General features: G+C 43.1%; 1 protein-coding gene across 1 annotated transcript in view; it reads right to left on the bottom strand.

The window, feature by feature from the left end:
• KCNAB1 (potassium voltage-gated channel subfamily A member regulatory beta subunit 1) overlaps positions 1 to 21487 on the bottom strand; it is a 207330-nt gene extending 185843 nt beyond the window's left edge. The window contains exon 1 of the mRNA XM_015565400.1: positions 20577 to 21487. Within this exon, the coding sequence (XP_015420886.1) occupies positions 20577 to 20794 (218 nt within the window). The 5' untranslated portion in view covers positions 20795 to 21487. The remainder of the gene's footprint in view (positions 1 to 20576) is intronic.
• Between the last annotated feature and the right edge of the window lie 514 nt (positions 21488 to 22001).

Below are 22001 nucleotides of genomic sequence, written 5' to 3' on the forward strand. Positions count from 1 at the left end.
ACACTTCCATGAGAGAACTTTCCACAAATCATGTGGAGACGGCTGAGTGAGTAGTCAACCTGCACCTTTGGAGCTGCAATAATAATCCTATTTCTTCACAGTGGAGTTTGGGCTATTCAAAAACAAAAACTATGCTCATTATTATGAAACATTTGACCTTTCCACAACTGGTTTTTGTAAGCACATACTTTGGGAAATTTGATTTTTTTTTTTTTAGCATATGAAGTCTCCTTTCTGGTACTCCCCATAGTTCACTTTTCATGCTATTTAAAACCTCTGGAAACTTGTCTTCAGAGCAAAGATGTAGCCCTATTTTCTGTTTTAAGTTTAGTATCCACATCTCCTACCATAAATGTGGTCACAACACCTGTCACTTACTTTACTCGAAGACATTCACAGTGCCTGCCAACTGTCACACAAAATCACCTAATACTGCGGCTGTGCACGTCACTGAGCTCTGACCATTCTAAGAGCATCAGGTCTCCATAGTTACTAATGCGCTGCAAGGGGTGGGGGGAAGCATAGAGCAATCTGAAAGTACAGATAACGGGAGCAAGCAAGTTGCATAAGCAAAATGTGTGATGGGTGGGATGTTCCGAAGCTGACTGCTGCATGTGTGAGGACAGGGAGCCTTGGCTCCTGACAGGATAACTATGACCAGGCTGCAGAGCTCCAGGTGCCCATATCTCTACCCAGTGAGCCCTTTAAATGCCTAGAAGGATGGGACTCAAGAGCACACATGCACTATTTATAGTCAATAAATGGGGTTGAGTGAAGGTGTGGGTTTAACAAGTCACAGTTGTGCTTCTGAAGCCCATGCTCCACACAGGGATGGAATAGCTTCTTAAGAAGCATCTTTTCCTTCCTCTCTTCCCCAGACCAGTCCTCTTCATAGCACCCTTCCTGTCCCATCACTCGGCTCTGAAGGAAATGCTTGCATCTTTCTGGCTAAGCCCCAATTCCTCATCTGGGCATCTCTGGTGTGTGCAGCCTTGTCACAGTCCTTGTGGCTGTACTCCATCCAGGCAGGCCCCTCCCTGACCCGCGTGGCTCACCTGTTCTCCCAGCTCTGCCCATTCACTGCCTATCTTTCAGTCGGAGGACTCAAGCCTCTCCCAGTTCTGCTCATTCACTGCCTATCTACAATAGGAGAGCTCAAGCCCCGCATTCTCCTTGAAGCCTTCCTGATAACCCTCTAGTCAAAACTGACCTCTCCCTACCCAACCTTCTCACAGCACATACTAGTCCCTTAACTCACTAGATTATAAACATCAGTCCACTTTATTTTTCTCACTGTTTTCAACTCTACTCCTTGAACACCCCCCACCCCTTTTTCCACTGGGTAATGGCTTTCATTGAGGCATGCTGGCTCAATTCCACCCCTTCCAGTCACTTCTCTTAAAACACTCTCAAAGACTCAGCTCTGTTCGTTTTAAAATGGCAACCTTGTATTTAATCCACATCTCTCTTCTCTTCCCATTCCTGACCCTACTTTAGTCAAGATGCATTGGCACATGAGAGTGGGGAAGGATGGAGCCTTTTGCTCTTACCGACACCTCTCCCCTCTTTTCCTTGCACGCTGTTTCTTGTATTGGTCCAGGACAACAAAGGAGGGGGAGAGAGAGACAGAGACAGAGACAGAGGGGTGGGGGAGAGAGAGCGAGAGAGCGAGAGAGAGAGAGAGAGAGAGAGAGAGGAAAGTAGAGAGAGAGAGAGCGAGAGCGAGAGAGAGAGAGAGAGAGAGAGAGAGGAAAGTAGAGAGAGAGAGAGAGAGAGAGATCTCCTTGCTGCTGTGTGTGTGGAGAGTTTGGTTCTCTCCACGTCCAGGGCCTGTTTCCCTGCTTTGTTTTTTGGAGCTCTCAGGGGTCTTCATACGATTAGCCTATGAACGCTCAGCCGATGGCTTCTTACCTACTCCTCTGATGTGTACTTCCCTGCACCACCCAGGAATCTGAAGCTGTAGTCTCCTCTCTTTGGCCTCAGTTTCCAGGGCCCGCAGGGATCATGCCTTCACACCTTTTTATACTTCTTCATGCCCTTACCCCGTGTCACACCAGCCACCTCCATACCCCAGGGGCTTGATAACTCTCAGGAAGGCATCTATCGCCTCTCATTTTGAGGATGGTGGGTGGTTATGAAAGATTTATGATTCTTCTGGAGTCTCCTTCTTGGCTCTGGGTGGGAGGAGAAAGACCCCATTTCCCTTTAGGGGGTTAGTGAGAGAAGAAGAACATTTCACTGCTCCACAAGGAGACCAGGAGTGGGTGGTAGAGATGGTGCCAGGGCTGGCTCTGCTGAAATCCCACCTCTCAGCAAGCCCTGTGGGAGGTGGTTGTCACTGTATCTGGCCGCTATCTGTACAGGACTAGTCTCATTCCCTGAACAGTGGGAACACATTGTACTAGGCACCTAACTTCCTGTCTAGATCCTAGAATTGTGAAGCCCCAGTCTTTTGCCCCTGCATTCTCTGGCTTTCGACACTTGACAGTCAGGGTGGTCACAAAGATGGCAGGAAGACTGGGGGCTGCCAGCTTTCTTCCTGTTCCTCCTTCTGTGATCACAGGTCCACTATCTCCTCTTTCTCTGGGGTCACAAGGATGGGGTGAGCTGGGATCCATGGTTTATATCACTCAACTTGATATATTGTTATAATTCTACTATGCAACCTATTTTATATTACTTACAGTATTTTCAAGTCTTTTAAGCAGGTAAATCTTGTCTCCCCAATAAGGTAAAAACTGAGATGCTTCTTAATAAATAGAATTCAGTATTTCTTTTATTTTATGCATAGACTCTCCCAGAGTGCTGTGCACATAACACATAAGGACTAGGTAACGGTATGTTGACTTGGATAGGGGGCAACAGGAGCTACAGACCCAGGAGTCGGTGCTGAGGCGGCCTGTGCTGGCTGCCCACTGCCACACAGACCTAGAGCAGGCTGAGGCCTCTGTGGTAAAGAGGTCTGCAGCCTCACTCTGCCTGTAAGGCTCTGTGTACATGATACTCAAGATAAATTCTGTTCATCAAATACTCCAACAATACAGAGTTAAAATCCAGATTCCCAGTGTCAGGGAAATAAAACATGTATATGATTGAGTGCTTGCATTTTATTAAAAAAATTATTTATCATTTTAAACTCAGTATAGTGCCAGAGAAAGTCAAGTAAGGCAAGAAAAAGGACATTGCTAGCTGTCCTGAAGAAATGTTTGTTTTCAAGGTTTGAAGATTGACAGAGGGGAGGTGAACTTTTTTCTCTTCTTTTTAGGAGAGTAAAACTAAGAAAAATAAGGAAGGCTTCCTAATGAAAAGAGAAAAATAATTCTTAGTAAAAATATGAGAGCTAATAAATCCTTAGGATAGATGTGTTCCCATTTTTACCCTGTATTTCCTAAATGTTAATGTTCCAGCAATTGCAAATGTACCATCCATTTAATAATCGCTGTTCAAAACAAAGAAACTTACTACAATGATTCTTGATGTTCATCGTAAGATACTTTCTAACATTAACATGACAGAATTAAAACTACTGGTAGAAATGTTAAGACCAATGCTTTGCTGTCAGCCCTTTATTTAACCCTCTTAACAACCTGTAAGACAGACACTTTCATCATCTACATTTTACTGATGAAAAACTATCTCAGCATCAAAGGCAGTGTAAGTGACAGAGCTGAATTCAAGCTCAAGTTTAACCACTATAGTAAACAGCCCCGGATCAGGAGCTCCATTTGTAAGAGGACCTCATCATTATCATCATGGATGGTCTACCTGAGTTCTGACCATTTCTCATCACTTCCACCCCTATCTCCTATTTCTAGTTATTTTCATTTTCATGAAGATGACTGTAGCATCCTTCTGATTGGCCTTGTGAATTGCACTTGCACCCCTGTAGTCCACTGTCCACAGAGATCCCTGAGCAATCCTTATAAAGCCTTGTCACTCCTCAGCTCAAAACCCTGCAATGGCTCCATCTCACTCAGAAGCCATTACCCCGTGTCACACGAGGCCCATCTGCTCTGACTCCTAGCTGCTCCCCTTTCTCTCCCTGTCCCACTCCAACCTCTCTGGACTCTTAACTGTTCTCACATGCAGCAAGTGCCCTCAGGCCTTGGCACTTGCTATATCATCTGCCGAATTGATCTGCCCACACATACCCAAATGGCTCTCCCTCTCTCACCTTCTTCCAGCTCATGATCAAAAGTTATGAAAAAAATCCCTGTCTACCCTCTTAAATAGTGCACTTCAGGACTCTGCTTTCTTCATAGCAGGTCTTACCTCCTGCTGTGCCAAGTATGTTTGCTTCTCTTTCTCCCTGATCTAAAATGTAATCTTTTAAAAGGCAAAGACTATTTTGTTCATTCCCTTATTCTTAACACCCAGAAAAGAGCCTAGCACAGAGTGGAGCTCGGGCAGTGTTTGTTGAATAAAGCCATCCATTTGAAATCATATCGGCCTTAATCATTAAGAATCCATATACTATATGAGCATGATGCTCTACTAGGCACTATTTACCCTGTACAATCTGACTCCGTTCTGAATAGTCACAATTAAATATTTAAAGGCTTTAAGAATCATAACTCCTGCTACATCATGGTTAGAACAGTGCATGATATTTTAGTAATAATGTGGTCCGTCAATGGCCTCCAGGAGATGGTGTTGCTCTGGCTTATTTACACGTCTGCACTTTCCTGGCTCTTCTCCCTCAGAGGGGCAATCACAGCACCAGGACAACTTCAGAGTCTTTCATTTTCTCTGTGTCCTCAGCTCTGCTTCAATTTTAATAACATTCTCTTCTTCTAAACTGGAGGACGTTGAATTGTTCTTTTGAGACATAAGCATGCCAGTAGAAGGAACTTTTTAACCAAATAAATAATTTCTATTTTTGTAAAGGCAGAATAAAAATGTTGAAAACATTTCAAATAAAAATGTTCCCTATTTCCATAAAAATAACTTCTGCTGTTCTTAAAACAAATCCCTAGAGCCTCTGCATGGCTAAGCTTGGAGACTCGTGTGTCTGCAGCATACAGCACTGTTTCTCTTCCTCACTGCTCTTGCTTTCTTACTTTCTCTCTTGAAACAATGCCTGGATTGTCCTGCCTGCCTGCCTTGTCCACCTTCCAAAATGCATAAGAAGCAGGTTAGAATCTCAAGCCACAAACTCAAGTGTGCGAGAAATAAAGCATGTTAACATTTTTCTACAAAATTAACTTAATTTCAACTCAGCACTCCCCCCACCCCAAGCTGACAGGAAATTTAACTTCCAAATAATAATGGCTCCCTCCATGCTGTTGGCATTGGGCCAAGGTCTGAGGGTCTAAGATTTTAGAAAATCCTTCCCATCACCAGTCATCTGTCCACTTGGCCTTTGTCCCAGATCACATGGTCCTCAGCTCTGCTACTTTGAAGACACTCAGGGAGCTTCACAGATCTTGGGAGGGTTTGGACACCCCAGGCTGGGGACCCAGTCTCCCCAGTAGCACAGGGCCATGGCCTCTGAGATTCTATTATGTTCTTCATGTGCTACTAGAGAGCAAGGCTCATGGGATCTTCTAAGAAGAACCTCGACAGAATCTGGAAAGTGCCTCTTCTCTCAAACCTGAACCTCTTCAATGGATTTAGAATTTTGGAAAAGTAAAACCACATTTTCTGCAAATAAGAAAGCATCAGTCACTTGCTTGAATGAAAAAAAAAAAGAAACTGGAGAGATGGAGTGAGAGATCATACATGTCAATACGTATCTTTAAGTGGTTTCACCATACCTCGCCCCAGTACAAACAATCAGTTTTTGTTCATGGATCTCAGAAGATAATGTTGTAGCTCAGTGTGGGCTGGAGGGAGTGGGCCTGGACTTGGGGTCTCAAGTGGCCCTGCTGCCTTACCCTTGGGGAATTCAGACCCCCCCCCATCTGCTGCAGCCACTGAGAGAAGGCCAGGTACCATAGGAAGAAGACAACCAGCTCCATCTGTACATCACATTCTGTTCAAAACCCAAGTCACTGAAGGAGCCTAGGAACTGTTATATCATTTTTTTAATTGACCAATAAGAACCTGTGAATATTGTCTATTAGTATAATCCGCCCCCAATGTATATTTTTCATAAGGTACTCTCTTTGCATGACTAATCTGTTTATCATATATAGTAATTAGGTATCTATATATATGAATATAGTTTTATAAACCACCTTGCTTTTATTGTTTACTTTTTTTGAAAATGGTAACTTGGGAGTCACCACCTCATACAGACCCTCATTCTTAGCAGAAAACCAACAAAAACAAGGACTCGAGCAGTCTCCACCCCCCATCCTTGCTCCCAGACCCTGCACACAGTGTGTGGCCAGCATATGGTTTCCAAGGATGTGTGTGTGCTTTAGAGTCTGAATGACACAAATGTCACAAGCATGCTGATCCCTGTCTTTACCCTGTTGTTTGAGTCCCACCCCCCTTTTTTGGTGATCCATACGACTTTGGGAACCTCCTCACATTCTTTTCTGGTACAAGCTGTGGGTAAGTAGGTATAACAGAAACCATGGAGCCAGCAAAGATAGATTGGGCTCTTCAGCAGCCAAGGTCAAAAGCAGACAGGATTCCTGCTTCCAAAGGAAAGAGGACTCATCATGAATGTGAACCAGACAAGTCTGGTAGAGAATGATGCCGCGAGAGTAACAGTGTAAAAAATTTTGTGGTAGCCTTTGAAAGTATGAAAGCTAGACCGTTATGGATCCATTCATCCATCCAACAAACCTTTACTGATTACCTGCAACATGCCAGACTTGTGCTAGGACTGGGGATGATTAAAATATGAATATTCTAAACAAACAAACAAAGAGTTTACAAAAAGACCTATTTCAATGACCATACCATATACTCACAGAGCCTCATTTATTCTTGCCCTTGGTATTGACGCTAATGACAAATATAATGGGTAACAACTGGTACTTTACATAAATTACCTCATGCAATCTTCCAACTCACCCCATAAAGGATTGATTACTAGGTTCATCCTACAGATACTGGGGCACAGAGATATTTGCCAGTGAAGACAAAGGAGGGTAAATGAACACTGTAGTTCCCTTAGCTACTATGCTGTGCTCCCACAGAGCCATTCACCACTATCACTCCATGTTTTGTGTTTGTGCCTTAAACACACACACGCACAACCTTACTAGAGCAAATGTGTATGACAAACAGTTGTCCATAAAATCACCTTCAAAATACCTGTTAGCTCCTTAAGCTATGTATTGATTTACCTATTAACACCTGAAGATGCACTTACCTCCTCCCCGCCCCCCCATGCAGATTTCTAATAGCTTGAACTGCCAAAAATAAACATATGGTTCCCTAACTTTACATCAGCCTGTGGATTCTGGGATCAGCTCTGAACTTCTGAAGGCACATTCTTCATCCCATGATGCTGCTCTGGTCCCATCTCTGCCCTGGTTTTCTGGGCACTGAGTACCTGAACCATTCCACTGCCTCACTCCAACAGGAGAAGGTAACACCTTGCCCAGAACTGTCACTTGCCAAAGTTAGATTTGTTTACACCCTGATTCACTATTGGTATAAACAATATGCTGGTCACTACAAGAAAAACCAAGCTAGATGCTGTCAGAATTTAAAATTGAAACCAAAAGTTTGATATTTTGGATTGTACAATATGCTGTTAGGTTCTGTTTTGTGTCTCATTTGCTGTAACTGAAAATGGGCATTAACACTACTTGCTACCTCCTTACAGAGTTTTTCTCAAGGATAAAAATAATATTAATTTAGCTCTTTTAATCCCTTGCTTTAAATGTTTACATAGGCAATCAACATAAAGTATGCTTTTTAGTGGCACAGTATGTTATTCACACATGCTGATAATTAGCATTTGTCTCATCAAACACTGTCCCCAAGGTATTTCCATCTCAGGAATAACCAACAAGAAAAATTATATACTGACATTTTATGAATGTTTCTATTCCTAAAATGAATCACTGCTAAAGTAAGGTCAAATATTTTGATCAAGGCTATTGTCACGTGACAGCATTGCCTTCCTGCTAAGAAGCGAAATTGAAGTTCACGTATTTGCTTCATTAGTGGCTACCAATGACCTGAAATCAGGCGGAGTTCATTAGCAGAATAAACAGACAGACTTCAATTTGCTCATTTTTCTGTTCTGCTGTCAACATTAACCAATGTTGTCATTGCTGGATTTGCATTAGGCCTAAGGAAAATGTCTTCTCTGAGTTAGAATACAGACCCGATTGGTAATACTTTGATGGGCAGCAAGGGTAAGTCGGGCTCTTCCCCTTCCTTCCTGCCCTACATGAGAGGCTTAGTGCTTCTTGTTGGCTCCAAATTCACTGTCCTGTCTATATCAAAATGACACTGAGTTGAAAACACATGTGGAGCTGCCTAGCCCTGTGCAGGATTCTACCACAACACCTGCCCATTTCTGCTTTACAGTGACTTCCCGCACCATTGCATCCCAGCCCATGCACTACACCCAGCTTCATAGTTGAGGGCGGTAGCTCAGTCCACAGTCAGCAGGGTCCCTGGGGCATCATTTCCTCAATTCTTTCAAGCATAGCCTTTCCTACAGCCTCCAGCAAACAGTATCTGGCCACAAGAAAATGAATGATAGGGCAAGGTTGAGTTTTAACTCTCAACTCCCCTGATTTCTGAATCTCTAGTGAGTCTCTTTTCTAACTTACTCTGATCTACTATTTTGCCCCAAATTTGATGCAATCTGGTACTTACTGCTTGCATGCCAAGTGAGGGTGTAGATTTAAATGATTTGGCATCGAGGACATGTAATCTTCAAAGCCCACTATTCTAAGCGGTGGTTGAGGAGCTGTGGTTCTTTGGAAGGAGATGGAAAAAACTGAGCAATAACCAGCTTCCTCTATTGGTAGGTGAGATCAAGCTACACAGAGGAAAACTGCATGAGATTTAAAATATTTAAAAATCTGTGTCAGAATATGTACAGATTTTATGACTAAGAATAAAAGCCTTTTGTGATGAAAATAAAATGACTAGCCAACCTAATGGCTTCAAGTGAATAATATTTAACAAAGAGTTCAGGAAAAAGTTTTTACATCCTTGCAAAAAACACCTTCTTTCCTCCTCCACAATACTGCCATGACAACTGCTATGAGGCAGGGACAGTAGGAACTAGGCGGAAAGGTAAAATTCTATTATGAGATGTGCAGAGAGCTTCACAGATGCACCCCATCAGGATGAAAAGTGGGCTGCTGCTGCGGCTCCCACCATCCCAGGTGCTGGGAAGGAGGGGGAGTCCATATCTCACTGGTCATCGTCCTGAAATGTGGAGGTGGGTATAACTTGTTGACCCACCGGAATTTTAATTACAGCTGATCTTTATGGTTACCTATTGATTTTTCTACTAATGTCAAATCTTCTCATTTGTTCTTTGGTCTTGAAAGAAAAACAGGAAAAGGAAAAAGGGGTATTTCTAGTAAGTGCTGCATTGAGGGGAGCTAAGGAGCAGAGCAGATTCAAGCGATACGTAGCCGCCGTTGTAGTAGTTGCCAAGGCCAAGATAAAACTGTTTAAACTCTTCACACTGAAGCTACACACTGGAAAAGGGAATTTTTATTCTGATTCAAAACCTAGCTGTAGCCTTACACACTGAAATCCCAGTGCCCTGCCTTTTCAAGGACCTCATTATTACTTTAGCTGTCTCACCTCACCTGAATAAGTCTTGGATGCTAGAGAAAGTGATGAGGATGTAATGTTTTATACTTTAGGGTTCTTTTAACTCTCTCCTCTCATTTGTCACATATTTGCATGATATGTTGGGTAGCCTGTATAATAGCCCCTGAAAGTTGTTCATGTCCTAATTCGTGGAATTTGTCAGTAATATTACCTTACATAGTAAACGGGACATTGCAGGGGTGATTAAGTTAAAGGTTTCAAGATGGAGAGGTCATCCTGGATTACCCATTGGGCCCAGCACTATCACAACAGGCTTTGCCAAGGGAAAACCAGGGTATCAAACTGAGAGAACGAGGTGAAGACAAAATCAGAAGTTGAAGAGATGCCCTTTGAAGGTGGATGAAGGAGCCAGGAGCTAAGGAATGCAAGTGGCCTCTGGAACTGGGAAAAGGGAGGGAAATTAACTCCTACCCTGCAGCCTTCAGGGGGAACACGGCCCTGCCGATACCTTGATTTTAGGCTTCAGACTCCAGAACTGTAAGAGAATGCATTTGTGTTGTTTTAAGGCACTATTTTCATGGCAGTTTGTTGCAGGATAGGAAACTAAGGATTCTTGCTGGACCCCTTTTAAATCACCTCTTGTTTTGAAATAGGACCACAGAAGGTCCTGCTAAAACCCGCAGGAAACATCTGGTGGAGGCTGGAATCCCCAGGCACGTGTGCGCTGGTTTTTGTGGTTAGGAATGATCCTGTGCTTTTCTGGTCTAAGAGATCCAGGCCTCCTGAGTTGTTCATATCCTAATTCATGAAACTTGCTATTCTCTACTGAAAAGTCTAGACCTTTTGGAGAAATTATATTTGAGGGAAATTGAAACCTTAACCTTCTTCCTTGGAAACAAAAGATAAGCCACTATTGAGTGGGAAGTGAGGCCATGAATTTCTCAACACCCACTTTCTGTTCGAGTCCCTTTACACTTCATTTATTTTCTCTTCATTAAAACTAATCCTATATCCAAGATGAACACCCTCTGGAATTGGACTGACTTCTGGATTTTCAGCCTGTTCAGTACATACAAGATGATATGGAAGCACTCATGCGTGAAGGGGTAGGAAACAGAGTAATGGCGAGTCAAAAAGGTTTATGTTCATCAAATGCCTCAAGGGAATGTGTTGCTGGTTTTTGAGTTGAGAGAAAGAGAAGGCACATTCATTAAAGTCGTATTATTTACATGATTGATTTTTATAATAAGCTTGCTGCTCTGGTCTCAGGCCAAAGACACTACCAACAAAACCCAGTGGCATAAAAACCAAGTTTAAAGTGGAAACTAATTTCAAAGCAATGGGAAAAAGGGTATTTTATTAGCATATGTTCTTCAGGGGAAAGCTTGCTTTTCTTACATAAGAGCTCTTTTAAACCAAATGGGCCTTCCAGTACATACAAACTCATCATGAAGAACACTGCAACTGAGTCCCTTCTGGGATTCTCTCCTGGAAGGTGGTAATTACAAATGCAGAAAACTTCTCTTGTTAATAAGACTAGCCATATGCACTTGCCTTTACATTTAAACCTGCTAGATTGAAAAACACTTCTCTATAAGAGTCCATAAAAAGTCAAATTAATTATACTATACCTTGTTAGTTTTTATATGGATACTCAACCAGCATTGAAACTTATAAAGTTGACCTTTTCATGCTTCTTCAAGAGACATCAGTTATCACCATTATAATATTTAGAGTGATGATCCTACAAGAATTACTATGTATCAGTACAGTTATCCTCCACAATTCTAGCAAATAGGTTAGAATTTTTTTAAAAAAAATGTTTCACAGCAAATTTTTCAAAGATTGACTCAAAATATTAAAAGGATTTTTCTCCAAATACAGAAAGCATGACCACAAAATGCAAACAAGGAGATAGAGTTTGCTTCTATTATTAGGCGATCTTGCTATTCGGTATTAAAAAGTCTGGACTTTTACTTCGAACTATATCTAGCTCTGGAGGACTTCAAGGAGATGTAGTCATGCTGTAGAGGGTTTAAATGCCAGCCATAATTACAACTGGGAGTCGGAAAATGAAATCTAGGAGGAAAGGATGAGAACCATCCTGGAATTAGGAGGCTGTCGTGGTAATGGTTTTCAAGTACCAGAAGCCTTACAAGGCAGGAAATTATAGCTGCTCATTTTCTATTTCAATCAAGGACAGACCCAGAAGCTTTCCATACAGCTCGGAATGAGCTGAGTCAATTGCAGAAGGACTTTGCAAAATGCTTTTTTTCACTCTTGGATGGTCCAGCAGCAGAACAGTCGGGCCAGGTGAGCGGGTGCTGGAATCAGAATGGGAAGGAGTCCCCTCCCTGGTGTCCCAGGGGTGGGGGGTCCTCCACATGCCAGTGAGTGCCCCTCCCCCTTGCCCCACTGCTGTGCCCTTGCTTTCTTGCCTCTCAATCTTCTATTTCCACTTTCTAAACTGTTAGGATCCAGACAATAGACGAGCCATCTAAGCACCCTCCCCTTATTGCTTCCTCTGAGCATTTCAGAGCTTAATGAATGATTCTGATTCTTAGAAAGAAGAGCCAAATTTTTTCATGACTGCTGTGAAAGGAGATTACACAATATTTCTTCAGGGGCCTTTACAAGTACTTGCTGCACGGTGTCAATTGGAAAAACTGTGCAGATTTCTCACGAGGGCTGCACCAGATGGCCCGTGCAAGAGCTCTCAGAGACCTCCCTCGCTGTCGATTCTAACGGAAAAAGAAAAATCACTGCTGGGCTTCTGTTTTGGTTTCCAATCTGAGTAACTGAAAATCAACCTGCAAGGAGGATTTTTAAATGTACTTTGATTCTGAGTCCCAGGAGCAAGGTTTCCAAGTAACCTCTGAAAGCATGAAGGAGAGTAAAGCATGTTCGGTGCTGAATGCCCATTTGAGCATTTCTGATCCAGGACTACCGTCCGATCACTGTGCCCATGGTTTCGTAGAGCTCTTTCTGAGAAACCAGTTCTCCACCAATGGTGATGCTAAGCACACTGTCACCTGGAAATTAATTTATGGCCAGGTTCAGAACATGTGCAAGTCAAAGGCTATCGTGGGGATACTTTGGGGTCCTCACAGCTCTGCAGGCGGTGAAAAAAGCTGGTCTGGCTCTCTCAGTGCACAGCATGGCTTTGCTGCTTCTATAGATAAAAGCTAAACTGCAAACTGTGCATATGTGTCGGAGGGAATTGTCCCTTCTAGAAGCATTAATGCACTGTGCTTCTCTCCTGTGTTGAAAACATGGGGCATAACCAAGAAGTTGCAACGTAGAAACTAAAGGCGTGTGCAAATCCTACTCATGATGTCAGGAGACCTGAGCTTGGCATTGACCCTCCCATCTGTTCCCTGAGTAGCTCTGGCCAAGGAACTGGCCGTTCTCTGTAAACCAAGGTGACTGAACTAGATGGCACCTGAAGTCCCCTCCCTGTGGACGCCGCTGCTCACGCATTCATTACTAGTGATTGCACAAGATTAGTCAATCATTCTCAATACTGAAATGGGAATTCTGAAGATTTTTGCCTTAAATTCCTCAGTCTCTATCATTCTATTTCCTAATACTCAGAAGAGTGGAAAACTGATGGCAGTGATGTTTATTAAGCATACAACATGATTAATGTGCAACATCGAACCCTTTTTTATGTCTATAACTATCATAATGACTGTGACATTCTTGTAGGAAAAGTATGAATTGATGCTTGTGAATTCAATTCTTTTCACAAAGGGGTTTCCTCTCCCAAAAGGAGTTTTGAGTAATACTCAAGGGAACCAAGAGTCATATATTTTAATCAGATTCACTGCACTCAAACCTCATACTATTCATCAATTAATAGACTAATAATAGACAATGAATTTGATAAAATGAATTTGAAAAATCAGTCAAATTTATTCATCTGATTTTCCTTTCGAATCTAATGCTGTTTTCTTCTCCTCTCAGAACATTTCTCAAATTACTTCAAGTTGAAATGTTTTCAGAACATTTTTAAGAAGGATACCTATTAACATTAGGGCACTTCTAAAGGGGGTTATTAGGTAGATTTGGGATCAAGGACTCTACCTGAAGCAACCTAGTTAAACTCTATCTTCTAGCAACCTAGCTAGAAGATGCGCTGCTTCTGGAAACACTGGATGGATGCCTTCCCTTGCACATGTACACACACACACACACACACACACACATACACACACACAGCCATGGACCTGGAACTGCTTTTGCCTGACAACTTCCAGGAGGCTCCCTCCCTCCTACCATTTTCTCACCATCCCATGGATGCCAGACTTCTGACTGGTGCTTTGCAGAGGTGGAATAAACTCCATGAGATTGAGTCAGCAACTAATTTTCAGGAAGGTTCCTCCCCATTTTCAGCATTTTGCTTTGAGGAAGAGAGGAAAGCCCACACCCATGATGGGAGTCAGTGGGAATGACAACTGTACTCTTTACCAAAAAAGAGGAAAAAAATAAATGGCATTTTAAGTAACCAAGCTGCTCTCTTCTCTGGACTAAAATCAAATATTTCTATTTGAAACACAGCCACAGAGCTGGCTCTTCTCCTCTTCCACTTCAGCCCACCTAGTTCCTCCCACTTTTCCCCATACGGACACACACACACACACACACACACACACACACACACACACAGTGCCTTTTACGTAATGGGCTGGCAAGACTGATCTCACTTCAATTGCTTTGACTCAAAGTCTGCCCACCATTCGTAGGAGGTCAAGAACAGTGGATGAGACCTGTGCTTTAATAAAGAGGCTGGGGTAGGAATGGCCTGGGGAAGGCACCTGCTCTGTGTCTTTTCTAGGTGTTCTTGATTCTATATAAAAAAAAAAAATAGGGAGTGCTACAGAATTCAACATAAATTCTCTTATTTCAAATGTAAAATATGGAGTGGGAAGTGAGACCATGCATTTCCTTTTGTGAGCAACTGCCAGTTTAAGCCTCTCTTGACAGAACTGTGTAACCAGACACCCTGATCAAAAACCTATAGAGGTTCCAGCATTGCTGATGTTTGCCTCCTGTCTAACTTCCTTACCCTGACCTCCGAGGCACCATCATCTAATCCCTCTTTAACGCTACAATATGCTCTCTCACTACTTGCCTGCACAAACCCTCCACCCTATTCCATGACTGCTCACCACTCCATGCAGTCTTTGGGACATGCTGTTTCCCCTGATGAAAGCTGTTGTCCTCCTCCTCTCTGCTTGTCTTGGTATTTCTCCTTCTTCAATACCAAGCTCCACTACTCACCTTTTTCATGAAACCTCTCCCTGACTATGGCAGCCCTGGTGAATGAGGTCTCCTCAAACTACTGCAAGATTTATTTTTTGTATCCCTTAACATAGGCAGCCCTTTGTGTGTAGAAAACTAGTCAGACTAAACTGTAAATATTCCAGAAAGGACTCTCATTCTCTGTATCTGCAGCACTTAGCTGAGTGTCCCACATGTGTAGTGATTTTCCAAGTAGCTATTATGTGCTAGGTGCCAGGTTACAGAGGTGAATAAAATCCAGACCTCATGCTGCTCACAGACTGATGGGGAAGACACAGATGCAGATATGTAATACCAGCACCATGCAATCAATCGTTTCAATAACAGAAGTAAGAACCAAATGCAGTGAAAGCAGTAAAGAGTAATGCTATATGGGAGGGAGCCAAGGGTTTCACATAGAAGATTATGCTAGAGTTGGGTCTTGGAGGATGCATGGGAGTTTGCCTGATTTGTCAAGAGGGGTAGGAGCATTCCAGGACAGAAGGACCAGTGTGAAAAATGATACAGAGACATAAAAAAACACACACAAGAAGGTTCAGGGTACCATGAGCAGTCCTTACCTCAAGCATGAAGTTGGAGGTAAAATGAGAAAACAAAGAATAGCAATGGGAAAGCATGATGGAAATCAGACCATGAAGGACCTCAGGTGCCTGTTAAGTAGTTTGAATGTTATATTCTGAGCTACTAAGTGACTTGGAAATAATGTTATAATCCCATGGTTTCTAATGCATCCTAAAAGTAACAATGACACCAACCTGATTGTCCTTCAGTGGATGAATGGTTAAAAAACACTGTGGAACATCCACACCACAGAAGGCTACTTAGCAATGAAAAGACATGAATTATTGATACACACAACAATTTGGACGGGTCTCAAAGGGGTTATGCTAAGTGGGGGAAAAAGCTAATTCCCAAATATTAAAAAACTGTATGATTCCATTTATATAAGGTTTTTGAAACAACAAAATTGTAGAGATGGATCACGAATTAGTGGTTGCCAAAGATTAGGGATTGGGGAGGAGTATGTGGCTGTGGCTATAAAAGGGTAGTTTGAGGGAGCCTTGTGATAATGGAACAATTCTGCTTCTTCATGGTGGTGATAGTTACACAACTTCCACAGGTGATGAAACTGTAGACATATAAACACACACACGAGTATATATGTAACTGGTATAAAATTAATAAATTCTGTGGACTGTACCAATGTCAATTTACTAGTTTTGGTGTTGTGCTGTAGTTATATAAGATATGACCACTAGAAAAAAAACTGAATTAAAGGTACAAGGAAATTCCAGCCGAAACCGGTTTGGCTCAGTGGATGGAGCGTCGGCCTGCGGACTGAGGGGTCCCAGGTTCGATTCCGGTCAAGGGCATGTACCTGGGTTGCGGGCACATCCCCAGTGGGAGATGTGCAGGAGGCAGCTGATCGATGTTTCTCTCATCATCGATGTTTCTAACTCTCTATCTCTCTCTGTTCCTCTCTGTGAAAAATCAATAAAATATATTTTAAAAAAATAAATAAAAAATAAAGGTACAAGGAAATTCCGTGTGTGTGTGTGTGTGTGTGTGTGTGTGAATTCCTATGAATCTATAATTATTTTAAAAACTTTTAAATGACAGAAGTGGTAATGTGATTGACCTAAAAAACTGGAAAAAGAAGTTTTTTAGTGGAATTCAGATTATTGCTCAGGCAATACTTCTGGTAAAGAATCCTCTTAAGAATTTTAACATGTCTTATGTAACTATACAACACAGACTATATTGACGTGAATATATGTGTTACAGAGAAAATTTTTCTCAATGAAATTGCATCCATCAATATTCAAATTGCTCTAGAGCTAAAGTAACAATGATATAATTGGAGGTAGCTCATCAGTACAAATGTGCTCAATTCTGAATGACAAAAGCACTGAGACGATGTAAAATCTAGTAGCTGAATCATTCTAAAGACTTAGAAAAATGATACCAACAACCAAACAAGCAAAAATAACCAAACCAATCTGGCTTAACTTCGGCTCTGAGTGATTTGGCTTTCTTAGGATGAAAGGCTCATTTGTGTATCTACATCTATCACATATGGTTGCAGATTGTACATCAAACTCTAGCATGGTCTAATGAAGTCTGTTAAAAACACACAAAATTAACATAAAGAAATACAAACGCATTAACAAAGCACAAGTGTAAACACTCTAAGAAATGTAATAAATAGTTCTGTTATTTACATATAGGACAGTCCCCAGGATAAACAGTATGTGGAATCTTGTTCTTTGGACTGACAGTATCATTGAGTAGCAAATTGTTCTCGTGGATTATTTTTCCATCCTTAGCCTTGAAACAATAGCTAATTTTATGCAAGATTCTTGCACAGTGGTAGTGTGGGTCTAATAGTGGATTTGAGCACTTTATTCTTACAGAATTCAGATGCTTCACACACGTGTATATTATTTCTAAAATCCAAGTTCATGAGTTCTTGATTAATGAATGGTAATCACAGACTATGATATGAGTTGGGCTTTAAAAATGCATAAAAAGCAATTATATGAGCAGAAGGCATTCTATTTATTTATCAGGGTTATAGATAAGTCCTCAATGGCCAGGCAGCACCTTACAGCATGATTGGTACCTAAAAGAAGTCCCTGGGGTGGCAAAACAGGTGGCAGATATGGACACAATTACCTGTGCCCCAAGATACAGTCATAGTCCTGAAACTAAAGCAGAGATGATAGCCTCAAAACGGATAAACTAAGTTGGCCCAGGCATGACTATCACCCTCCAAAACATATCCTTCATGGGAATGTCTTACAATAGATTATTGTTTGTTTGTTTGTTTGTTTGTTTTCCCAACCTGAGTGTAAGCCCCAAACCTTGCCTGGTTTCCATACTTTTGTGCACCCAGTTCAGTAAGGTTCCTGGTGCAGAATAGGTGCGCAATAAATATTTGTTGACTAAATGAATATCTCTTTACTCTATAACACTGCTTTTTGACAATTTTTGAGTGGCAGACACTTTTCAAATTCTTATGAAAGCTATGAACCCTCTCCTCAAAAAATATACAAAAAGATAATAATCTTTATCTTCTAGGGTTTGTGGATCCCTATTAAGCTATCCCTAATGAAATAATTTTCAAGGATAAGAATATTATTATTGTTATTTAATCTTCACCCCAGGGTATGTTGAGAGAGAGAGAGAGAGAGAGAGAGAGAGAGGCATTGATCAGTTTCCCTCGTATGTGTCCCAAAAGAGAATCGAACTTGCATCCTGGGTAAATGCCCTGATCAGGAATCAAACCTTAGACCTTTTGGTATATGGGATGACACTCCAACCAACTGAGTCACCCGGCCAGGACAAGGATAAAAGTATTATAATAAACACAATTAGACAGTGACTTTCCATTCTAGTTCCTTCAGACATTTCCCTGATCACTTACGTAAGCCAGTTCCCTCCCCAACTCTATGGCATTATATTTTATGTTTTGCTATTTGTTATCATCAATCAATAGTCTACACAGGGATATTATATTTTAGTGACATCATTTTCAAAGGAAAAAAGATAACTGGGCTAATAAAGCAATTCCTTTCATTGTTTTTAAAGTGTATAGTTAGCCTCTTTCTCCTCTCACCTCTGTCTCTCCAACACTAAGAAAATCTTAGTGTACATTTGGCATAATCTCATTATTTTTTCCCTAAGGTCACTCTGAGTAGAATTTGAAAAAGAGAGGGGTTAAGTCATACTCACACACAAAACCACCTGCCTGTCATAGATAGGAAGGTTCAGAATAAGAGGGGGAGTGGAGACCAGATATCTTATCCAGTCACCATAAACAATAAATAGCATATTACTAGTAAATTCAGAGTACACTGAAGACCACAGGTGGCTACCTTTTTGTCAGAAAATAGCAGGTTTTAGTTACCAGTAATGAAAGGTGCCCATGTGAATCTTACTTACACACCTTTTGGTACAGAGAGGCAATTATCATCCCATCTGAGCTGAGCAACTATTACCAGAAAACCCTTAATAGAAATCTCCTGTGTCTGAAAGCCATCATAAGACCAATCTCTTCCAATACAGTGATACCCAAGCAACTAGGAAATTCTGCCATCAGAAAGGAGGGGGGTTTGTTTCTTCTGGTTTACAAAAAGAAAGCTCGTAGTGCGGCTAACATGCTGGAGACCACAATTCAAATCACCTCTCTGATCTGTCTTAACCCTGAGTGTCCCGTGCCTAGGGGCCCTGCAGAGGATAGCAGCAAGCAGCCCATCTTCATCTCAGCTGCTGAATCGGATGCAGAGCAGCGCTGTGTCCACGGGGCAGGGGTTGGGTGTGTGCCACAGAAGCAGCAATAGAAAGTGCCAGTGCACTCAAGACTGCAGTCTCAGTTAGCAGACTGGCACTGTGGGGCCCCACTCTCCATCATGGAATATCAGGTAAGCAGAGATGCTCACACTGCTGACACATGCGGAGCGGCCTGGAGTCTGGCTGCTTGCATTATGTTGAGGTCCGGTTTTAGCCATGGTTTATAGTGCCCTGACCCCTACCCCCACTCACAGCTTGCTTCCTTCGTGCCTCAAAAATATGTCAAAACAACAGTGCCTGAAGTTTTTTACAATAAGAAGCTTTCCTGTAACTCTGCAAAGAAACTTTTTCAAGGACAAGTTTTATAGAAATTGGTTTAAATGCTTATTTCAAAAATCCCACCTGGGAAACAATCTTGGGCATGCACTATTTTAACTGTGTTACATCTGGACAGTTAAATGTATATCATTGACAAAATCATATCTGCATGTTAGGGTAACCAAAGCCTTTGGAACATGCTTCACTAGCTTTTCTCCTCAACGTTTGCAAACATTCTTTGATATTAGAAACACAGCAGTTTAAGAGCAATAAAGTCAGGAAAGTTCAGTGCAAAGTAGAGGCAGGAGACATATAACTGAATAATGCAATTTTCTACTTCTCAAATGTAAGTCATTCCCTATTTAAGAGAGCATCAACTATCACCATGAGGATTTTCAACTACGGAAAACTACAGAGGACGAGTGACCTTAAAAATTTATGAGGAAACTAGTAGTATTACAACAACTGACTTTTTCTCCATACTTCACAACAGCGTCTACATTTTACTTAAATTTAGACTTAAAAGTCAGTTTTCAATCTAATTTGCAACAAAACTTCCTCAAAAGCTTGCGTAGCGTTTGTTACCGTGATCTTTCAAGAGATAAATAAGAACGAGTACTAGATGGGAAACTATTTTTAATCGTATAATCACAGAAACTACAGTCTGTACCCTAAACTAGGACAACCACATGCTGCTGAAAAGCTACCTGATCTCAAAACCAGTTCCCAGCAGTTGTGTTACTCCCTGCAAACTAGACTGCATACAGCTCCCAGGGTGTACCTAACACTTCAGAATATACAAAACGGGCTGCATGTTTGAAAATCCTATGCACACACACCACAATGTGGGTTTCCTACCCTCCTAAGGAGCTATATCAGGGACACCTGAGAATTCTAAATTAATGGCCCACCAATAAGTAAGTCACTTTGCAAACCTGATGAACTGTGTCCACTGCGCCTGTACAGACCCCGGCAACCCCGGGGGGGAGGAAAGCTTACATCCATACCTATATTTCATGCCAGTCTGCTTGGCGGTGGACTCTTTGAGAGAAATGTGATGCTGAGGGGTGAAGGTCCCCAGGCTGCGCGCGATGATAGCGACCGTGCGGAACTTGGCCCGGGCTGCGTTCACATTGGGGGCGTTGGAGCTCTGCTTGCTCAGAAGTCGGTCCTCACCATTCCGGCTCTTCAGATTGTGCTCTGTGCAGGCTATGGAGACTTGCATCGCTTCCCCGGGCAGCGCACGGTCCCTCTCAGAACCCCTGAACCCAGGCAGTCACGAGAGGTTGAGGAGTTGGGAGGGTTGCTGCTCTTCTTTTAACCCCTCCTTGGCCCCCTTGCTGGGGATGCGATCAGGGGAGCGGCAGGAGAGGCTGCAGGGCACGACGGAGCCCGGACCCCACAGAAGTCGGCAGCCAGCCCCGAAGTTGTCACAGCTGGAGCGCGGATCGAGCTCTCCGATCCTCCCGGCTAGGAATCTCCGCTGCCGAAACAGCCAAATCCATGCAGCCGGGGGGCTTTCGCAGCCGCCTGGAGCTGAGTGTTCGTGCTGCCTGCGCGCAGCCCGGCCGGAAGCCCATCCGCCGTGTCCGAATGCGAGCTCGCCTCTGGGCGCTGGGTCAAATCCACGCAGGCATTCCGCAGCGCGCGCTGCCCGCACCCTCTGGACCACAGGCAGGATGCTCAAGCGGCGCGCTGAGCATCCCGAGCAGCGGCTAAGCCTAATCCGATCCCCCGGGACCGGTGGTCTCCATCCGCGCAGACTGCCTGCTCCTCCCTGCCCCGCTCCGGGCTGTCCTGGGGGCTCCTCAAGACCCCTCCCCACTCATGTTCAGGCCAAAGCTTGGGTGGCTGAGCCCACAGGAGCCCTGGCTTGCAGCTGTGCGGAGAAGCAGGCAGCTCCCTTAAAGAGCTCCTGCCTTTGTGTGCAAGGGAAGGCGAGGATCACTTTCACAGGCTCGTGCGGTAACAGAATCCCGAGGGCTGCTCCTAGAAGCGGGGGAAGGGGGACTCTGCCCAGATTCAACCCAAATCCTGCTGCAGCACAACAGTTAGAACTGGGGGGAGGCAGAGTGGGGGGCGGGGGCGGGTGCTGCCGCCAAGATCATGCCAGTGAATTAACACGGGAATACTCTGACCGGCCGGCAGGCTTGGGAAGACACAGCCGGAAATCCCTTTTAGCCTTGCCAGCATTCATTTCCCCTTTGCATTATTTCTTAAGCAGATAAGTTTGAAGTTTCCTGAAAAGCCACAGTGCAGACTTTTTGGAGTCAGGTCATGGAACTCGCTGCAAAATCTATTCCGGCTCCCAAGGGAGGGCCAAGGATGGGGGAGGAGGCAGCAAGCTAGCACCGCCCGGAGGGGCCTGCACTGGGCAAGCAGCAGGTCCCCATGACCACCCAGCAGGGTCCAGGCCTGGTGTCTGGAAGCAT

This window comes from Myotis davidii, unplaced genomic scaffold (assembly GCF_000327345.1).
Source record: "Myotis davidii unplaced genomic scaffold, ASM32734v1 scaffold570, whole genome shotgun sequence".
Classification (NCBI taxonomy): Eukaryota; Metazoa; Chordata; class Mammalia; order Chiroptera; family Vespertilionidae; genus Myotis; species Myotis davidii.